The sequence below is a fragment of the Pollicipes pollicipes genome, unplaced genomic scaffold (genome assembly GCF_011947565.3).
Source record: "Pollicipes pollicipes isolate AB1234 unplaced genomic scaffold, Ppol_2.1 Scaffold_4740;HRSCAF=5597_pilon_pilon_pilon, whole genome shotgun sequence".
NCBI classification, from domain to species: Eukaryota; Metazoa; Arthropoda; class Thecostraca; order Pollicipedomorpha; family Pollicipedidae; genus Pollicipes; species Pollicipes pollicipes.
In genome coordinates this window covers 32,618,024-32,640,141 of record NW_023596545.1, presented here as the reverse complement: position 1 = coordinate 32,640,141, position 22,118 = coordinate 32,618,024, and the positions used below count along the sequence as shown (strand labels likewise).

At 59.0% G+C, this 22,118-nt stretch overlaps 1 protein-coding gene and 1 long non-coding RNA gene across 2 annotated transcripts in view; both read right to left on the bottom strand.

Moving 5' to 3' along the window:
* Positions 1-2,803: 2,803 nt before the first annotated feature.
* Positions 2,804-22,118, bottom strand: part of LOC119098774 (bifunctional purine biosynthesis protein ATIC-like) — a 29,266-nt gene continuing 9,951 nt past the window's right edge. The window contains 9 exon segments of the mRNA XM_037221809.1: positions 2,804-3,630; positions 4,482-4,913; positions 5,234-5,362; positions 11,732-11,821; positions 12,060-12,218; positions 12,733-12,893; positions 14,287-14,462; positions 16,976-17,108; positions 17,640-17,795. Of these exon segments, the coding sequence (XP_037077704.1) occupies positions 3,511-3,630; positions 4,482-4,913; positions 5,234-5,362; positions 11,732-11,821; positions 12,060-12,218; positions 12,733-12,893; positions 14,287-14,462; positions 16,976-17,108; positions 17,640-17,795 (1,556 nt within the window). The 3' untranslated portion in view covers positions 2,804-3,510.
* On the bottom strand, positions 20,133-21,112 carry LOC119098775 (uncharacterized). Its single transcript, XR_005094288.1, has 3 exons — positions 21,035-21,112; positions 20,431-20,487; positions 20,133-20,145 (listed from the first exon to the last, which is right to left on the bottom strand). It is a non-coding gene; the product is annotated as an uncharacterized LOC119098775 (long non-coding RNA).

The window sequence follows — 22,118 nt, the reverse complement described above, 5'->3', positions numbered from 1 at the left end:
TGCTCGCTGCTGTAAAAAGTGCCTTAAAATCTAAAAAAGCAGACTGCCAATTTTAACGGGGGCCTCCCGAGTCAGCAAAGGGCCTCCTTGTCAAAAAGTTAGGCCTCGTAATCCAAATAGCGGATCTCTCGGTGCACAAGAATCTCATGAACCCGAGCTAAAACTCCAAGCTCAGTTATGGGGCCTCTTTAATATGAATTTTGGTAAGATATGCTACAAAGTATTCCGTTTTGGCGAACAAGACGTAACAAAATAGTGTGCAGCCAAAGACATAGTCTTGCCCCTCTGCCTCACCCCTGCTGCGTCACCCCTGCGTATAACTCGGCGCGGCCGTCGTTCACGGGCATCCTCGCGCCCGGGGAAACGTTTTCAGATTTGTGTACTTCAGGAAAGAATTAACGTCTCCTCCTCGTACGATGCTGTTCTTTATGGTATGTTCTGGTACACCACGGCTCCCGTAGTGGCAGTGCGCATCAGCGTCTAGTCTAATCAATGTGCTAACTGCTGTTACGTAGCGTCGCTTGACCACATCTCATATCTTATCCCGCCTTCCTTCCACGAGGCCTATTCCCGTCCCAATGTCACCGCAGCTGCATTTGGATTCGAGTCGCTCCCGCGGCTCGCTATTTGGCCTTGACTGGCGTGGCCTGCGGCCCGTGGCACTGACCGCTCTTATGATCAGGTGATTTCAGAGGTTGGGATGAAACGTGTTGAACATGGCGACACATAACAACTTTTACCACGAGATCCTACCTGTGACATGCAATTTCACGACCTGTTGGTAGGGGTCGCAGCTCACGCACAAGTACCGTGATGTGAGAGCTCTGATCCCGAATATCCGACCATTCACAAGATTCCATTTAAATCTTTAATGAAAAGATCAAGTTGTCAAAGGTGTCAACACTTATGCCTGGCAAAAGGCGGTAAATTTGGTCGTTTTTAAATTTTGAATTGATACGTTATTGACGGGGAAAAGCGTGACCGTGTGATGTAAATGTGTGATACGAATGCGTGAGACGTGAATGCGTGATGAGTGACCAATTCGGAAAATCTCGATAGATCTAGTACCAGCGATCAAATCGGGCGCGTCCGATCAACAAGTGAAAAGCACAGACAAGGTGGTATACTCCCTTTAATCCCCCATTTGCCTTTACGGTGGCCTATACAGGCTACGTTGAGTATGGTGCTATGGCCCCTCAAAATAAGTGCTCACAATTTGACCCCTGGTTGCCCCAATGATATTCGCTAGCCTGACATGGCAAGCCCATGAGCCTTTAGAAATTTGAATTTGATGTCTCATTGGGTGTGCAACGTGATATTGCTTATTGGACCCTAATGGCCTGGATGTTTCATGGCTGTATGCCTATATTTTGGCAACCTGACCTTTAGAGGTCAAGATACCAAAATTGTATACACCTGACGTCATGGCGAGCTCGTAGCTTTTGTCTGATTTGAATTTGATGAATTATTGCGCGATGCGTGACGGCGTTTTTGACCTCTAAGCCTAGAGGCTGTGTTACTACCTTAATAGATCAGATTACTAAAAGTGCATGCATCTCACTTTGCAAGCACCTAGCTGCCCTCAGATCCGCATTCGATGCCTTGTTGACGAAGTAACGAGTGACCACGTTCTCACCTCTAATTGCCTCGGGGCTATACAGTGGTTTGTTAAGGTCAGGTTGAGGTATGATCTCCTTCCGTATCAAGTGCTGCTGACCGTAGCGTAGAGTCTGGTTATCTCGCGCGTACTGCATTTCATTTTATGGCCAGTGGTCAGCTGTTTACACCGCCGAAAGCAGTTAACTCTGCTACCAGAGAAGTCGCTTGCCTCCGAAAGTATGTCCACGTGTCTCACGCGCGGAATGGTCCGCACTTTACCACGCCTCGCCAAATGTGTGAAGCACAAGCTGTTATCGCTGCGTACAAAGCCCGTGAACCAGGTGGACCTGAGGGTCTTCCCTGTTTGCTTCAAGCATACGCTGGCGCCCGGACCAGTGACCGAGCTACCCGCATAGACCACAACCTGCGCCCCCCCCCCCCCCCCCCCGGCAGTGCGCACGGCGGCAGGACAGCGGTCCTTTATACACCGAGCGGCGTCTCCCCTGAATGGGGAGACGATCCATATATCTGACATGACGAGCACGCAGCTGTCCGCAGACTGGGATTTAGTGCGTTACTGCCTGTGGATGTTAGGCGACTGGATTCAACAAGTTTCAGCGACTTTTAAACGCGCTGCCAAGTCTTTCTTGTGCCATAGAGTTGTTTTATACTGGTCATGCACGCACGCGTTTATAGTTTTTTTTTAAAAATTCCTCAGCACTTACCGTTCTTTTTTGGCATACTGTTTTATTTCTCAGACTAGTGACACGTAATCGCCACGTATGCATTGGAGCATCAGTTGACGTTAAAAAGAAATATACCTAAGCTGCCAACGATCCATGTATCTGACATGACGAGCACGCAGCTGTCCCCAGACTGGGATTTAGTGCGTTACTGGTAAAGTGATGCGGAACTGCGTTTTAGGTGCTAATTGTATGGATGCGACGACCTTTATCTGTCAAGTTCTTTAAGGTTCATGTACTTAACGACTTGGGGAGCACGTAGTTATCTTCAGATTTAGTTCCACGCAATTATTTATGACTGACTTATGTCTTGCCGCGTTCTTTGCGCAAATCCGAATAATCCGAATATGAAGGCGTTGCGACCACACGGAGATGACTGATTAGTGATGACGCAGAACATGCAAAACGCCGATATTTCCGTCTTCTGAGCACTGCTTGTAGAAACCAATTGATACAAATACCAATTATATAAATGTATTTGGAAGGCATGTCTTGTGGTAAGCAAAAATATGGCACATACGGCTTTAGGGCCAGGAGCTTACCATATCAACTGGTTGAGTAGCATCAAATATGAAACCCCCGCGCCTGATATGCACTGGAATGCTATGCTTGGTCAACAAAAATGTGCTTACAGCACGCACTAATCTAGAAAAGGATCAAGTCAGAACACTTCCTTCCGTCCCAAAAGTAACCCTCAAAAGAACTAAACATTGCGCTGCCTAAAAACGCCCGTTGCAAACAAAGCATACTCAGTAACTAACGAGCATGAGAAGTGCCGGCGGTGCACAGATACCGCTGGAGAGATTCAGTTCACGCTGCCTGCGCGGCGGCGTCGGTCCGCCGGAGCTAACCTGGCTCACAGCGGCCGGCGCTGGCTCCTCACCGACGCTGTCACCACCTACCCGGCGGCTGGGTGGTGATGGTGCCAGCGCGGAGGAGCCGCCGATCCCGACACAGACCACCAGCACGGCAACAATCTTTGAGCGGCGGCTGGCTGCGAGTGGTAACATGGCAGCCTCCATCAGGAATTACAGAACACGCGGGCGAACTCATCCGGCACGGACTGGCACGGCCTCGCTACGGAGCGCCGGTCAACCCCACAGCGTGGCGCGGTCGGGGCGCCGGGCCGCGCGCCGCCGAGCCCGGACGTCCACCGGCGGCCGCGCGCTCAGTGGTGGAAGAGCCGGGTGGACGTGTGGATCATGGTCATGCCGAGGGCGTCGGCGGCGGCCGTCACCGCCGCGTCGTTCAGCGAGCCGCCCGGCGCCATGATGTAGTCGGCGCCCGACTGAAACCGCAGGCGGACGCTGTGGGGCACGCTCTGCATGGCTCGCCAGCGCCTCACGGCGGACACGAAGGGCAAGCTCATCTCCGAACTAGTCGTGTCAGGTTTGGAAGCTTACTACAAATCCCGGTGCATGGGTTTGGTCCCCAGTAAGGCATCAAGCGCCGTGGCAAAATGCCTAGTTCACTGCCCTCTAGGAGATAGGAGGGACCACTCCAGGAGATACGCCCAAATGCCGGAGTTGAATACGTGGAGACGACTCCGTTGGTAACAGACATGGAGATGGGCCGTTCTAAGAGTTTCATAAAAGTCTGCACATAACAAAGAGTTTGATACGGCGGCCTCCTCGCGTCCAAAGTTCCATTAACTGCACTTAAGGCTATACGCGGTGTAGCACAAATATTACAAACGTTACAATGCAAACGTTACAATACAAACGCTACAATGTCATTTCAGTCGACTCGTATCATTTTCGACCTATCTACTGTTTACTGAACTCCAACCCCCACCACACAAGGTTTGACAGGAAACAATTTCCCTGGATACAACGTGCTATTCGTTGATTGATTTCATTGAGCCCGAATAAACCTCGGAGTCAAGCACAATCTTACTGTCAGGAACAGCCTGGTTAAAAGTACGTTACGTGACGGCGTCTTGACCGAAAACTCAAAAGCTCCTGTGACCGAACTCTTCCGGGACACCAATCTGCACAGCTCACCAAACACCTGACACGGCCCTCGGCCGGCGTCCGCGCAACAGACCCACTTTAGCCGCGGAAGACCACAACAACCCACCACCCTCCACTGCATCCAGCAGCGGTCGCCGCGACCGCTTCCAGCCCGCGCCACGCTCACCTGGCGCGCGCGGTGCACGTTATCGGCGAACGGGAAGAACGCGTCCGAGCTGACAGCGACGCCGCGCAGTCCGCCGACCCAGTCCCGTCGCTGCTCCGCCGTCAGCTCCTCCGGCTCCGCCTCCAGCAGGCGCAGCAGCTCGGCGCGGCTCATCTCCTGGCCGACCGCGGCGCCCACCAGGCAGTCGATGACGTTGGCGCGCTCGGCGCGCTTGACGGCCTCGCGGAAGCGCAGGCCGAGCACGGCCGGGTGCCGGCGCAGCCACCAGCCGTCGGCCTTGTCGCCGGCCAGGCGCGTGCAGTGGATGCGCGACTGCTGGCCCGCGCCGATGCCGATTACCTGGCCGTCGCGCGCGAAGCACACGCTGTTCGACTGCGTGTACTTGAGCGCCACCGTCGCCACGATCAGGTCGCGCGCGGCCGACTCCGGCAGCTGGGGAGGGCGGGGTGGGGAGGGTCAGAGCCCAGAGGATCGGCGACTGACGACACCCGCGTCGTCGCGGACGGCACAGGCCGCGCACGCCGCGGTCGACGGAGCGTGGTGACGACCATACATCTCCGTATTGGGTTGGTCGCGGCTGTCGTTATTCTGCGAGCACGCGTCGCAGAACCCAAGCCCCTTACGCACGTCTATCACACCATCACCGACAGCCTGACTGGAAACAAGCTTGACAAGCGGCTGACACGATACGCCGGCCGTAGCAGTACCGCGGAGCAGGCACACACCCGCGGCACGTTCCCGTCTCGCCGCACCTCCTTATTGGCGGAGACGATGTTCTTGAGCATGTCCGGTCCAATGACGGCGTCATTGCGAGACTGCACCAGCCGCAGGCCGAACACGGTGCGGGTCTCCAGCGCCGACGGCCTGTAGTCGGGGTCCATCTGCGAACGTCACGCCAGGTCAGGCCCAGGTCAGACCAGGTCAGCACACCGCCGGCCGACGCACGGCGCCAGTCTGCAGCGCCGGTGCACCGGCCTGTGGCGAGGGCTTTCTGAAGCGGGTTCGGCCGGGCCGACGCACTGCCGGCTGGCACACAGACGTCGTGCTCTGCTGCTGCGGACGGCATACAGCACTGGCATTCTGGGTGAGACGCGTGAACGGAACACGGGGAGGGGAGGGGGAGGGAGGGAGAGCAAAAGAATGAGAAGAACAAGATGCTGGTGGTGGTACAAGTAAACCGACGTCACGCTCCTATCATCCAGTGTTCAAATCTTTCAAAAATCAAAACGTTCAGTCCTTGTCTAAAGCCATCGTCCCAGTCTACGACACATATGCTGGACTCGGAATCCAGCAGCGCTGAACATCAGCATCATAACGTGTACCACATTTGGACCGCCCATAACGGACAGCCAGTGCAACGGTCGGAAAGCGCGGCAGCTGAACTATAAGATTTTGAAACCATGGCACTGAGCTTGCCAGACTCAGAATTGCCGGATCCGAGGGATGACTATCGTGTATCGTGCGGCATAAAAATCCCCCCCCCCCCCACAATGTCTGGCAGAGAAGGCTGGATACATGATCATACCTTGCACTGGGGCCGCAGGGCCTGGCTGCCGGCAGTGCCACACCCAGGGGAGGGATGTGGCGGGCTTCAGGGCCCTTCTTTTAAATGGGGGGCCCTCGCGGCACAGCAGAGCGTAGAGACACCACATGAGAGGCTCACGCCGATTGCCAGCCCCTGTGATACACAGTAATACAGCGTGCCCACTGGAACATTAGTCTCAATCTCAGGTGATACTGACTACCTGCGGTTGCATACCACCCCCGGGATTGAAGGGTGCACTTTTGAGAGCCTCTGCAACGCCACGGCTGCATAACACCCCAGGGATGCAATTTTCCACTTTTCTTGGAGTTTTTCTTTTTCACTTTTCATAGAACGCGAGAAACCGTTATGAACTTCAAAGGACCCTCACACAAGGTCATTTACTGACATCCAGACAGGCGCTGCTCCTAAAGGCCATCGCTGGTGAGGCAAATCAGCAAATCAGCGTGACTGCATGAGTCCCACTGACGCCGCAGGGGGCACCTGTTCGAGAGAGCGAGGCTCCAGGGCCAGCCAATCAACGCGGCGGTCCGTCACACTTGGTCAGAGGCACGGCTGAGGCCACCGCCGAGGCCGCCTCTGAGGCCGCCTCTGAGGCCACCGCCGAGGCCACCTCTGAAGCAGCCGCTGAGTCTGTCTCTGAGGCCACCGCCGAGGCCGCCTCTGAGGCCGCCTCTGAGGCAGCCTCTGAGACCGCCTCTGAGGCCACCGCCGAGGCCACCTCTGAGGCAGCCTCTGATGCCGCCTCTAAGACCGCCTCTGAGGCCACCGCCGAGGCCACCTCTGAAGCAGCCGCTGAGTCTGTCTCTGAGACCACCTCTAAGGCCGCCTCTGAAATCGCCTCTAAAGCCGTCTTTAAAGTTGCCGCTAATGCCGCCTCTGAGGCCACCGCCGAGGCCGCCTCTGAGGTCGCCTCCGAGACCACCTCTGAGGCCGCCGCTGAGGCCGCTACGGATCGCGTGCTGGAGCGTGAAACCCTCTGAACATTTGCCTAGCCTCCTCTTTAGCTAAATCTTGGTTGCAACGTTCGTAGGTCGTGGCTTCGATGTGCATAATTGAGGGCGTTTCGCAGAACTCGGAGCAGGGAGCAGGCGGTCGGGAGAGATCCCCTTTTAGGACAGGCAGAATGGTGTTGCATGGAAATAACGCTCTAGGAGTGGTACTCCGCTGTGCGGTACATCAAAATGTCTTCGTCTTTTATTTACCCAGAGGCCAGACACGCGTGGAAACGTCCCCGAAAAAGCTGATATCAACGGCTATCGGTGACGTCACTGTATCGACAACGCCGTCCCTGGAAATCTCACATTGGACATTCCTCTGTTCATAACTGTGACCTAATTTTACATCATATCGACATCCACCCGCCGAACTGGGCCGCAGGATAATTAACGTGAGAGTATAAATACAAGCGTGATGACCCCCAATCCACATGACGGGCTGTTCTTCGGCCCCCAGGTCCTGCAATATCACACACCGACAAACCAGACGCCGCACGGCTCGTCAAAACTTGGGTCATCGAACATTGTCCACACAGGACTTCACCGACGCGCCGTGCCGACGGGCGGCATCGAGGCCGCGGCCGATAATCACCCCTGGCCGCGGAGACGTCCAGCGTTGCCTAGCAACGGCGGAGATGCGGCGTAGCTCTGGCGCGCGCCACACCGCTCTGGCGTGCGACAGGTGTGTGAGAGGCCGGCTGGACTCAGCCGTGACTGTCGTGACACGCGAGCGGACGGCGGCACGCAGCGGCCGAACGTGACGACGCGCTGGCCGCGCGCAGTGCGGGAGGCGCGACCATGCTGTGACGAGTGCGGGTGCCGGCTCCGGCACGCGGCGCCGCACTGGGTCGGCACGTGACGGTGGAGCGCCTGTGCAGCCTTCAGGAGGCGCTCGTCGACACGGACGGTGTGTCACTAGCAAGGGAAGACGTGGAGGCGTGGCGCGGAGATCCAGTGACGTTCGGCGCCCAGCCCGCCCGCCCGTGCAGGTGCCAGTCTCGCTCAGTGATGGTGCGTGCCGTGGGCACCGATGGCCAGGTCGTGTTGCAGCACTAGCCGCGTCATCAAGATAGTCCGCCCACGTCGTGGCCACAGCGAAGAGCGCGCACACACACGCTGGACGTCCGCCGGCTCGACCAGTCCGAGTGCAAACCAGCCGCGCACGTGCGATCGGGCGCTCCCGGGACAAGCGTCGGCGGCACCCTGGCCGGCAGCGCAGCGCTCGCCGAGCCGGCGGCGGCCGGCCGGCTGCCGGCGGCGCTGCTGGCCGTTCTGCTGCCGGCGCTGGCCGCCTCGCTGGTGGGCAACGGTGCGCTGGCCGCGTCGGCGCTGCGCCACCGGGGGCGGGACGCGACCGAGCTGGGGGTACACATCAATCACGCAGTGGCCGACCTGGTCGGCTCGCTGCTGGCCGGCGCGCCGCTGCTGCTGGCCGGCCGGCTGCCGGCCGCCTGTTTCCGCGCGCTCTGCCTACTGCACGCCGGCCCGTCGCTGGCCAGCGTCGTGCTAGTGTCGCTACTGCGCTGGCGGCGCCACTGCCGGCCGGCGGCAGCGACAGCGCAGGCGCGGGCAGTCGCGGCCGCAGCGCTGCTGCTGGTCTGGGTGGCGGCCGGCAGGTGGCGTGCTGCTGCTCACGCTGCCGGCCGGCCGGCCGCGGCGGCGACCATTGCCCGATCTGGCGCCGCTGCTGCTGGCCTGCTACGCGGCTGGGCTGGCGGCGGTTGTCGGCAGCGCCGCGCTCGTCTGGCGCCAGCTGAGCGGCGCCGCTCGCCGCCAGAGGGCGCGCCGTCGGCCACACATCGCCGTGCAGGCGTTCCACACGCCGCCGCCCAGTCCGGCCGCGACGGATAGCGCCGGCCAGACCCGGACCGCGTCCGAAGTCGCTCAGCCAGCCGTTCTGCGCGACCAGCGGCCAGCGACGAGTTCACTGTCCGTCGCTGGCGCTGTCCAAGAAGGCAACTGCCGGCAGAAATCGGGAGAGGAGGGGCCGCTCGTGCCGCGGCGCCGAGAGGGACCACCCACGACGACGCTGGTCGTTTCCAACGGCGTGAGTGATGAGCGCGACTCGGGATCCGAAGCCGAGTCGACCTCGGGCGTCGGAGTCGCCGTGCCCCCCTCCAGAAGACGCCGGGCGACCATCGCGGCGACGCACGCCCTGCGCGAGCCGCGAGCGGAACGGGACGCTGAGCGGCGGCTGTTCCCCGACGGCCGACGTCGCGACGACCGGCGCCGACCGTCTGTGCACTCGCCCCGCCCGCAGGCTGGCGACGGGTCAGGCGCCGCCGCCGACGGCCGGCCGCGCCCCGCGACGGGCGCGGCGGCCTCCGGCGAGTGCGACACCGGCTGTGATCGCGGCCGCCGGCGCGGACCGGCGGCCGGCGACAACGGCGTCAGTGAACCAGACAAGACGGCGTCCGGTGAGGGCTGCGCGGACCGGCGCCGCAGCCGGACGGCGGCCTGTCACTGCGCATCGTGCGGCGACGGCGGCGGGAGCGAGTCCGCGCCGACCGGCGGCGGCTGTCGGGACGGAACAGTCGGTGTTGACGGCGAGGAGAGGCCCGTACCTGGGCGCGCGGCGGGCCGGAGCAAGCTGGAGCGCAACGGGACGGGCGCCGCCGCCCCGCCCAGCGCCTCCCCACCGCCGCCGCGCGCTGCCGTCCGTCCCCGGGCGGCCTCCAGCGGGTCGGCTGGCGCGTCGGGCGGGGAGCTCAGACCGCAGAGGCGAGCCGGCCGCCAGCGCCGCTCCAGCCCGCTGCTGCTGGACCCGGCGGCGCTGCAGCCGGACGGCTACCTGGGCGACGCGTCAGCACCGCCGTCGGTCGGCTCCACGCCGCGGCGACCAAGGCAGCTGCGCTCGCGCCGCGCGCGCAGCCAGCGCACCACCCGCGTCGTGCCAGCCTCGCCGGAGCCATGCCGGGCGGCGCCGACGGCGGCGCCGGCGCCGCGGCGGCAGCGGCGCCGACCGGGCGCGTGGCGCGGCGGCGCGCGGCGGCCGCCGCCCGCCGCCGCCGGCCCGCTGGCGGCCGCCACGCGGCGCGCGGTGGGCCGCGCCGGCCTGACGCTGTGCCTGCTGTACGGCCTGGTGTACGGTCCGCTGGCGGCGCTGCTGCTGGCCGTCGGCCGGCTGCCCGAGTACGACGAGCCGCTCAGCCTGGCGTACGCCGTGGCCGTGCTGGTGACGTGCGCCTTCAGCCCGCAGCTGCACGCCTGCCGCGCCGCCTTGCTGCGCAACAACGTCAAGCGCACCATGCTGTGCCGCTGAGCGCGGCTGGGCGGACGTAGCGGGGAGACACGCCCAGCCAGACGGGCGCCGTCCCGCAGCGACTGGAGTTAAGGCCTGGGGTCACCAGACCAGCAGTGTTGACTTTCGCGACAGGTATCGCAAGGCCAGTCGAGAAGTGAAGCTGGCAACGAAGAAGACGCGAGATTTCGTGCATCCGCATACGAATGAGGTGGAAGAGATCCCCGTTCCAGACCCGTGCCACCTAGATTTAATATTACGATACCCTGGCAAAGGTGTGAGCAACATAAGCGCAGGACCGTTCCGCAATAAATTCACATTCGTTCTCAACGCAAGCCGCCGTACTCTCTAGCGGACAACCGTCACACAATTCTGCGGTTGGGTAAAGGGCGCCAGCCCCAGACCTGTGCGTGTGTCAGCTTCAGGCCACGTTTGACAGGCTCCGGTGCAGTGGCGTTAAGGTGCATGACGTGTCGCCTGCGTAGGAACGCATGCGACACATCAGGTGACGTGAAAGGACAGAAGCAAATGAACGGGACGAACACGTATCTGTGGGCTGTCCGGAATGCACGCAATGGCAAGACGTTTTCAGCCGTGCATGTCCGTGGCGTGGATCTCCACCGACAGAGCCAGCGGCGTCAGATGTTTAGATCCATGACACAAAATCAGCCCTGCGCAGTGTCCTGCGGCCCCCTCCGTTGCCACGGCGCTTCTCCCTCGGAAGCAGCCTTCCCTGCAGCCGAGCGGCGCGTGGCTAGACGCCTGCATGGCGCAGGACAACCTGCCGCCTCGTCCCCCGGCATCGGGGCAACGGCGCTGGGAGAACTGGCTACGCAGCGTGCCATGTGTGGTAAGATATGGGATGTGTTGGGTTGCTGTGCGCCGCCCCCCTGCTCCGTGCAAGCATACCACATGGCGGCAGGGAGAGTCAGCCAACTGGGTTTTGCAGCTTGATACATTTATAAATGAAAGTGGTTCATTGCAGCTGCGAAGAACGCGACACCTCCATTTGACAGTACTCATAGCCTTATTCCCCGTCGAATAACCAAGAGATTGGAGAGGTATTTAATTTTTCGGTTCCGTGCCTCCGGCAAAACGGTTATGAGCAGCTCCAGGCATGAGCAGTAGCAGGCATGTGGCCGAAATATGAATGCACCTCTATCTCTCTGTCTTTTCCTCCTGGTTATTCGAGAAGGAATAAGGCAATTATTATTGTCTCAGATTTCGAATTGTGTTGTACACGATGGGTGGCTTTTTGCTCGTCATGCATACTGAGCACGGGCAGTTGTGAGCACCCGAACCCCACCACCAAAGTGCGTTTGAACATGGGCATGATTACAAAGGGATTATATTGGAGCCCTATCAGGCCCCGACAAGGCACAGGCTCAGAAGCCGACGCCTTGCCCAGTGTCAGCAGCTTGTGCTGTTGAGCGAGGAGGCGGGTCAGCTCGCGGTGCTGGCACCTCACCTGCAGCACGCAGTACTTGCCGCCCTTCTTCTTCTTGAGGACCTCGAGCGCCTCGTCCGTGTAACCGGGTGCGATCACGCCGTCCGAGACCTGCCCGGTGGTGCGGACGGGTCATGTGACGGGTCAGATGGGTCACGCATGCTGACCCCAGCTGAGACAGACCACGGCCATCTGGCTGCCGCAGAAAACAGCAAACCAACAGATGCCGATGTCCCGAAGTCAGTGCACCACCAACAAGGCAACATTGCTACCATAAGCGTGGTGATTAGCGTGGTAATTACTCGGGTCTCGGGCACCGCGACTGTACCACACCTCCATGACCACGCACCTCCCTGCTGATGACCCGCGCCGTCGGCAGGTCACACGTCTCCGAGAGCGCGATGAAGTCGCCGAACGAGGACATGCGGTCGGCGCCGCGCGCCCGGGCGTACGCGGCTGCCAGCGGCGTCAGCGTCTCGGTCAGGTCCGACACCATGTTCACCTGGGCCTGCAACGGGGCGCGGTGATCGGATTCACACGACGGAACGGACGGCAGCTGCCAGCATCGGAGGGCCGAGAGTGCACTGCCCGCATCGGTGGGTCGAGAGTGCACAGCTCGCCCACCCCGCCATGGACGGGTAAATCAGGAGGCAGCCCCAACAAATTAGTACAAGACGACGAAATGAAACGAAAATGAAACATATTACAAAGAATCTTATTTTGGAACTGGCCGAAACTTGCTTAATAACTCTCATCAATAAAACAGTTCTCCGATAGCCTCTATTAACGCCCGCTTCACGGCAGCTGGCTCTAGCAGGCAAATGGCCAACACTAGCAGCCAAACAATCCCTTTGGCAGCCGTGTAGTTTCCTATCAAGCCATGAAAGCTTCAACCTGCCCCAGCTTTGAGAAGAACGTGAGTGAAAAAGAAATCGGCCTTTACAACCTCAGCGAGCACCAGCCGGCACTGGACCTCGACCTAGGAGAGCGGCAGACCGACAGCGGCTTCAGCCGGCACTGACCTCGACCTCGGAGAGCGGCAGGCCGACAGCGGCGCCGGCTGGACTGACATGCTTGAAGGAGGCGGCCGCCGGGAGCGCCAGCGCAGTCGTCAGCTCGCGCACCAGTTGGAACCCGTTCAGTGCGTCCAGCAGATTGATGAAGCCGGGCGAGCCGTTTAGCACTGCGGCAGACGCAGGCAGAGCACGGACTCAGCGAGGGTGACCACGAACACCTGACGGAGCACTGATGTACCGGCAGGGTGCAGGCATACAGCCGTTACATGGGCTCAGCGAGGGTGACCACGAACACCTGACAGAGCACTTATGTGCCGGCAGGGTACAGGCGCACAGCCGTACATGGGCTCAGCGAGGGTAACCACGAACACCTGACAGAGCGCTGATGTACCGGCAGGGTACACGCACACAGCCGCACGCGGCCGACACGCGACCGACACAGGCCAGGCGCTCGTGTACCGCCTGCCAAGCCGGGCCAGTCCAGGTTAAAACCCAACTTTTGCTCACCCTACGTGGTTTTCATACGTCCACAGACTGAAGGTGATAGTCAGGGTGAGGCAGCAATGGTGTACAAGGGCAACATGACGTCTGGGGTTATGCCACGATATTCCATGACATTGCGCTTAAACCATTCGTATTTACGACAACAGGGGTGCAAAGCGAAAGGTTTACAATGGTTTTGCTGGTTCCAATTCATCCTAAGTTATTGAAACATCAGTGCCATAAAACGTTCCGATTTCAGTTTAATTTCAAGATTGAGCTAACTGCGACCTTGACTTCGAGTGATCTTATCTAAAGCAATAAGCACTGTTAAATTTCACGTCCTACGTCCTTCCACCTCCAGAAACAATGGACAAGGAGATCTAGTGCGCGCATAGCTCAGAATGCGTCACGAAACGCCGATTTTCCACGTCTTTGGCGCGAAGAGCTTTGAAAACAAGCTCTTCGCGTTTTCAAAGCTCTTCCGTGACAGTACCAATGCTCTCCACCAATCCAAGCCGCAATGCAATTACACTTTCAACCATCTACCACAAACATTCAGCTTACGACCAGTCCCGCTCGGAGGTTGGTCCGAGTCGCGTCTCAAAATCCGCTACGCTCGCAGACGGGTCCGAAAGATGGGACTCTAATCCGCTCCCCGGAGGGTCCGGGTGGCAGGTGACTGGTCCCCTTCCGCCCGGCGCCGTGTCCACGTGACAGACCGCTGACCCCCACCGCCTGGGGACGGATCCGAGCGGCCCCCCCTCACCAGCAGGCTCCCCTGGCCCCCCGCGGGCCCGCAGCATCCGAGGTGAGGGTCCGCCGCCAGCGCGTCACTGCCAGCCCGGGCCCGACACGGCCAGCGCGTCACTGCCAGCCCGGGCCCGACACGGCCAGCGCGTCACTGCCAGTCCGGGCCCGGCACGGCCAGCGCGTCACTGCCAGTCCGGGCCCGACACGGCCAGCGCGTCACTGCCAGCCCGGGCCCGACACGGCCAGCGCGTCACCGCCGGCCCGGACCCGACACGGCCAGCGCGTCACCGCCGGCCCGGGCCCGACACGTGCCGGCGCGCCGCTCACCCGTCAGCGGCAGCTGGCCGTCCGGTCTGAAGATGAAGGCCGGCTTCTGGTGCGGGTTCATGCCGTAGCGGAGCGTGAGGGCGCGCTGCGGATCCGGCAGCTGCTGGCACAGGTAGCTCGCGATGGTCTCGTCGTAGCCGGCCGTGTGCAGGAACGCCTTCAGCGCCAGGCGCTCTCTGTCGGACATAGCCACCGGTGACGAGCGACGCTGGGGCACGAGCTGGCCGCCTCTAGCGACGACCGCAGCGCCGCCACCGCGAGAGGACGCTCAGAGCTCCCAGCTCAGTGCGATGCACGGCCAATGAGATGGACGGCAGTGAGTGGCTTGTGCGATCACACATGCTGTTAAGTCAAGCAGATATGCACAGCTCGGCTCCAGTGCAATGCATGGCAAGGGCCGCTCCCGTTAAAAAAAAAACCTTAAGTTACCTTCGGATTAGCAGAAAGAAACAAAGTGAGTAAAACAACTTCAAATATCTTGAAGTCCACTTGGCAACAGTTACGTTGATTCCTAGTGAGAGAAACGCGAGAGAAATTTTCGGCTGTGTGTGCGAACTGCACCAATCAGTGTCTCAGAAGGCGACCGCAAAACAACTGCATCAAGCCAACACTCGTCACGCGGTCCAGTCGCCCAAACTGCCGCCATAAGACGCCTTGCCAACTGGACTCGGACTCGGTTTCCCCAGTTTGCGGCACCAGTTCTCGAAACTAACACTCGGACACCGCCTGGCTGAGACGCTTGTCACACTTCGCTGAACGTACAGCACTCTGTTAGGATGCAAGAACAGATTGAAGGGCACCAGCACCCCCTCCCCCCGAGTTAACAAACGTGCGGCTCACCCCGCCAACGTCCCTCGGTGGCGAATAGCCGGAGCTGCTCGGTCGACTCTCCAAGTACTGGACTGGCACACAACTAGCAAGGAAACTCTGGGTCACACGCACACGCGCACACACCTACACCCGCACCTGAACCCGCCCTCCACTCAATCACGCTCTCATACACTCACTTACACGCACACACACACAAACAACCAAGGCCTACTCACACTCCTCACTCTTATCCCTTCCTCCCTTGTGAAGCGGTTCCTACCAAGCTGCACGTTAAAGAACCCACTAAGCAAGGTTCAGGGTTGACAAGGTGGCAAACTTATGTACCGTAACGTAACCCTCCTGAGCGTATCATTATTTCTATTGCTCGTGCGGAGAAAAAGGTGACGTAAAGACTCTACATCACGTATCTGTAAACGTTAATGACTAAGAACAGTCCTCCAGCCACCCGCAGTCAACCACGGGGCCACTCCAGTGCGCTCGGCGGAGACGCAGGCTCAAGCCAGCCGACCAAAGGTCGAGAACCGAGGCCCAGGTGCATCAGCGCACTTTTCGGCCTTGCAGTTCCGTTTGCCATCCGCCACCTCCCTGCTGTGCCGCTGGGCCGCTGTCGCCGTCGGGCGGCACATCCGCCCGCCTTACGCGTATGCATGACGTCACCAAATGATGACGTAATTTGGAGCATATTAATGATGTGAAATGTCGTTATGTAGAGAAGTTTCTTAGCCTTCCGAGCTCACTGAGAGCTACAATAAATCATTTTCCAGCGTGTCTGATGCTGGCCATCAAATGTGGAACATTCCTTTTAACACTTGAGCGTTATGTTGCAACACTTCCAACATAACGTTAAATACTCATTTGCCGTAAACACAACAGTTTAAACCTAAACACCTATATTTTTACAGGCGACTCAACTGACCGGTGGGGCAGAACGCTTAAAAAAAGTAACACGATCGCACGCACGCACACTACTGGGTTTCAGGGCCAAGTATGAAATCAAGTAGGGACGACAATACCGCGAATTTCTAAGGAACCAGCAGTTTCCATGAAATTGGTGAGTCCAGGCGACGCGAGCATGAACATTAATGATGCACTCCGCTGGAGCGAGGGTGAATTCAGGGGGAAAGGGGGGGGGGGGCGACCAGGCTAACGGCTTCACCTCAAAATCGCCAAAATCGGGGCAAACAAAACGGATTTATGTACTCTGAGACAATCGGTGTGTGCCATTGGGGGCTTCACGACGCACTCGGCTCTGCTGAGGTCATATAGGTCGCCTGCCTCTCACTCTGACAGGACGGGCGGAACCGCGGGGTGAAGATAATCCAAACATTTTTTTTCGACCGAAAGTTTGTGACGCACTTCTCCTTGAGGCAAATAGAAAGAAAACCAGTAAGCTTGTGAAAATCCAGACACCTTTCTGAGCAATTCTTCTCCAAGCTGGCCTTATCCAACAAGGCGGCATTCTGGACCCGCCCGTGGCTGGAGGCCATGACAACATCCGTGTGCGTCCCATCCGCGGCTGCGTCCTAACGACCGTAGCGTCCGGTGCAGGCCCGCGCCAGAACCCGCTCAGGACGTGCCCGGCGCGCCGCTCGCCAGTCCCGCAGCAGAACACAACGTTAGCCGCTCCTTCACCAGACGAGGCTCGGCTGGGTAACGCGTGCTGACGCAAGGCGCTGTCGGATACTGGAGCGGTATTCAAACCGTGCCAGCATAAGCGCAGTTCCCATGCGTTTCATGACGGAGTGCCCCGCGTGAGCGCCCAGCGGCACCTGCCAGCGACGCTCATTCACCGAGAGCTCTCGGCCCAGCCGCTGTCACAGCGTTCCGCCCCGGCCGGCCGGCCGCTGCGCGCACAGACCTGGTCTGGAGCGAGGTGTCGGTCGCCTCCGACGCTCGCATCTCGGCCAGCACGGCGCCGTAGTCGGCCGGGTCGCAGACGACCGTGACCCGCGCGTGGTTCTTGGCGGCGGCGCGCAGCAAGCGTCACGCCCCTGCGCCGATGAGGAGAGGGGGGGGGGGGGGTGATACCGGCGGCGGTCGTGCGCGAGCGCTCGTGGCCCGGCTCGTGGCGGCGTGAGGGAGGGCCATACAAAGGCTGGGGACCGCGCTGAACAGTGCACCGGTGCATCCAGCGGCTGAACTGGATGCACCGACGCATCCAGTCCGGCATCAACAACAACGACCATCAGCCCGACAAACAGCGATCACAGGATGGACCAGGGACTCCCAAGAAATAGAAGAGGCAGCAATGAATTCTCACGAATGTCAGCACAAATTGTCGTTATTGGCCTTTCAAAAGTATCCTGCTGGTTCCCAAACATGGGGGTTTAGTATGAGAAACATCATTCCACGGGGTTTATCATCAGTTTTGTACATGCTTAACTAACAACTTACAAAACTTCAACACAACTACACCTACACTTCCGTACATCCCCCTCTCCAGTCTTGCTTTCACCACGTGTCACCACTGCATCGCTGCATGTCAAAACTGGGTGACGAACGCCGCGACACACCCCACTCACCGATGTCGATCTGCTCGACCGCCTCCGGCAGCGTCACGTCCGGCTTGGCCACCGTCTGCGCGAACGGGTACAGGTTGCAAACGACGACGCCGATCATGCGGAAGCCCTGCGCCGCCATGTCGCTCTGGTCCGACTGCTCCAGTCGGCTCAGGATCCCTGCCGGGCGGACCCGCTGCTTCACAGTGCTCGCGGCCCGCGGCGCCGCGCGAGAACGGGCGGAGCGGCCGCCGCCACCCACTGACTACCCCGGTGAATACGGTGCCAATCATTTGTGCTGGCGTGCAAAATTCATGGACTGCTGGGTGGGGGATGCAGAAATTAGCGGCATGCCCCGGACTTGGAATCCCGAGGCTCGGATTCGGCTCCTGCACGTTGCGTCCATGTTTAACTGGCCCCACGCTGGCGTAGTAAATCTCGAGATGCCTCCCCCCCTGATGTAGTAAATCTCGAGCTGCCCCCCCCCCTGATGTAGTAAATCTCGAGCTGCCCCCCCCCCTGATGAAGTAAATCTCGAGCTGCCCCCCCCCCCTGATTGTAGTAAATCTCGAGCTGCCCCCCCCCCTGATGTAGTAAATCTCGAGATGCCTCCCCCCCTGATGTAGTAAATCTCGAGCTGCCCCCCCCCCTGATGTAGTAAATCTCGAGCTGCCCCCCCCCCCTGATGTAGTAAATCTCGAGCTGCCCCCCCCCCCTGAATGTAGGTAAATCTTCGAGATAGCCTCCACCACCTGATGTAGTAAAAATCTCGAGAGGCCTCCCCCCCCCCCCCTGATGATAGTAGATCTCGAGCTGCCCCCCCCCCTGATGTAGTAAATCTCGAATGGCCTCCCCCTGATGTAGTAAATCTCGAGCTGCCCCCCCCCCCTGATGTAGTATCTCGAGCTGGCCCCCCCCCTGATGTAGTAAATCTCGAGCTGCCCCCCCCCCTGATGTAGTAAATCTCGAGATGCCTCCCCCCCCTGATGTAGTAAATCTCGAGATGCCTCCCCCCCCCCCCTGATGTAGTAAATCTCGAGCTGCCCCCCCCCCCTGATGTAGTAAATCTCGAGATGCCTCCCCCCCCCTGATGTAGTAAATCTCGAGCTGCCCCCCCCCTGATGTAGTAAATCTCGAGATGCCTCCCCCCCTGATGTAGTAAATCTCGAGATGCCTCCCCCCCCCCTGATGTAGTAATCTCGAGCTGCCCCCCCCCCTGATGTAGTAAATCTCGAGCTGCCCCCCCCCCCGCTGATGTAGTAAATCTCGAGATGCCTCCCCCCCCCCCCTGATGTAGTAAATCTCGAGCTGCCCCCCCCCCCCTGATGTAGTAATCTCGAGCTGCCCCCCCCCTGATGTAGTAAATCTCGAGCTGCCTCCCCCCCCCCCTGATGTAGTAAATCTCGAGCTGGCCCCCCCCCCCCTGATGTAGTAAATCTCGAGATGCCTCCCCCCCCCCCCTGATGTGTAATCTCGAGCTGCCCCCCCCCCTGATGTAGTAAATCTCGAGCTGGGCCCCCCCCCCTGATGTAGTAAATCTCGAGCTGCCTCCCCCCCCCCCTGATGTAGTAAATCTCGAGCTGCCCCCCCCCTGATGTATAAATCTCGAGCTGCCCCCCCCCCCTGATGTAGTAATCTCGAGATGCCTCCCCCCCCCCTGATGTAGTAAATCTCGAGCTGCCCCCCCCCCCTGATGTAGTAAATCTCGAGCTGGCCCCCCCCCCCTGATGTAGTAAATCTCGAGCTGGGCCCCCCCCCCCCTGATGTAGTAAATCTCGAGCTGCCCCCCCCCCCCCCTGATGTAGTAAATCTCGAGCTGGCCCCCCCCCCTGATAGTAAATCTCGAGCTGCCCCCCCCCCCTGATGTAGTAAATCTCGAGCTGCCCCCCCCCCCTGATGTAGTAAATCTCGAGCTGCCTCCCCCCCCCCCTGATGTTAAATCTCGAGCTGGCCCCCCCCCCCCCTGATGTAGTAAACTCGAGCTGCCTCCCCCCCCCCTGATGTAGTAATCTCGAGCTGCCCCCCCCCCCCTGATGTAGTAAATCTCGAGCTGCCCCCCCCCTGATGTAGTAATCTCGAGCTGGCCCCCCCCCCTGATGTAGTAAATCTCGAGCTGGCCCCCCCCCCTGATGTAGTAATCTCGAGCTGCCTCCCCCCCCCTGATGTAGTAAATCTCGAGCTGCCCCCCCCCCCTGATGAGTAATCTCGAGCTGCCCCCCCCCCCCTGATGTAGTAAATCTCGAGCTGGCCCCCCCCCGTGAGTAGTAAATCTCGAGCTATCATCCGCTGACGGATTTCCGAGAGTGTAGCCAGACTCCAGTGACGTACCGGCGTGGATGGCCGGGTGCAGCGTCTTCACCCGGCCGCCGAGCATCTCCGGCGCACCCGTCACCGTCGACACGTCCTCCACGGGAATGCCGGCAGCTCGGATGGCGGCGGCGGTGCCGCCCGAGGCGACCAGTGGCAGGCCGGCCTCGCCAGACCACGGGCAAAGTCCACCAGACCATGCTTGTCAGACCACTGAGCAGGGCTGAAACACCATAGGTACATGAATTTTGATTATTTTAACAGAGTTGAAACAGATTTAGTGAAATACTTTGAAAACTTGCTGTGTAATCTAAATTAATCATTTCATCATGTTCACTACATACCTATTACCTTAAAATTCATGGAAATCCCCAGATTGATGTTGTTGAATAATGCTGAGCAGGCTGCATGCATAGAATCCAAGAAAATTAGGAGCTTAAGAAACCAGCTACCTCAGACCCTATAACACGAGTAAACCCCCATCCATTTATCTCTACACAGAACCTACCCATTGGTTTAGCCATCATGCTTTGGGATGATTGTTGGTTTGGTGGTCACTTCAAACCTGGAAGAAAAGCCCACAGATGAATTCTGATGGCAGATGCACATCTGGCATGTGAAGCAGCAGACAACCACCACAACAAAGACAAATGAAGGGCTATGTTTTGCAACTACCTTTCCCGTTCCTGCAAAGATGACTGACAAATATTAGTGAATCATGAACATTCCTTGAATGAATCTCCTTCACTGCCACTGCCACCTTCACATCACTGATCATAAGATCAGTTGGTGATGAATATCATGAGACCACTGACCAGTTAGTGATGATCATCATGAGATCATGATCAGTGATTTCATTGCCATGATGCTGACATATGTATGCTGATACCAGGCATGTAGTACATATCAGATTCTCATCAAACACACTCCACCCACAGACCTTGCCCCTCATCGACGATATCTTTGATTATCCGAACCATGTAGGCATGCGCCCACATGCCCCAATGTTACAGGCCCACCAATCCGTTGTTACGTTTCTGACCGACATCATCCAATGTCAAATCAAAATTCGCGGGACAGGACTCGCTCCAAGCCAGCCATAAGCCTCTTACCTGTGCTCACGTCAGCTACGAGCGGCGTCTCAGGCTGGCCCGGGGATCAATACTATCCGTGCGGACCGCAGACTGTGAGCAGGGCTGAGCGATGCACCCAGAGCACGTGCGCACCACGAGATCAGTCCGCGCGTGCAATGACGGCGCTTTGTCAGACGACCTTCGCGCGACCTTCTCAACAAACCAGATCGCGCGCTTGCACCATCACCCCTTCTCATATTGCCTAGCAACGCCGGTTACGCGCCACGCCTCCTCAGCGAAACAAACTCGAGGCAGGCGTACAGCGTTGTAGCGGTCCAGCCGGCATTCAGACAATTTGTCTCGGAACTCTCCCACTTCCCAGAACTTCTCCCAAATTTCTGTGTGCAAGCGCTCGGCCAGATACTGCGCCTTGGCGTGGGTGCAACTTAGTACATCTTGTCCTGGGAGCCACACTTTGTGAAGACACTGTGCATGATAGCACGTGACGCAGCCGAAGCACGCGCACGCCGCGAGAGTTGGAGGGGCCACGGCTCCCAAACACAGCCGTCGTCCCGCGTCCCCTCCATTGGGTAATAGCATCTGGCACGTCAACCCAGAAATCAAAAGCAACCCCATGCTGAATGCACTGGACAGGAAATAGAAGACATGCAGGGACCTCTCTACAAACATGGGTTTACTCACCCCCCCGCCCCCAATCTTCACGAAGCTCCGCCATGTGCGCTAACCTCAGGGATGCAAATGTCGTAACCTAACATCGCAAGTTGCGAGTCATATTTTAAAGCGCTTGTGTAGAATTGCCCCGTCGCGAACCTAACGCATGCAAAAATCCCACAGGAGAGAGAGAGAGACGTGGTCCCGAGAGCGGATGTTATACGAGTAAGTCCCCACTTATCGCAAGGGTGGACCAGGGATTTCCGAACCCGGCACCTAAATGCACCCAGTGCGGACATCCACCACACCCCACAGAGTATAAGATGAAGCGGCCGGACCAGCGAGGTTGTCTCATTAAGCGGGGGTCCGGCGGCAGGCGCGGGCCGGATCGCCCGAATGACGATTCGGGGTCAAACTGTTCCCAGGGCAACTCTGCCCGATCTAAGAACTG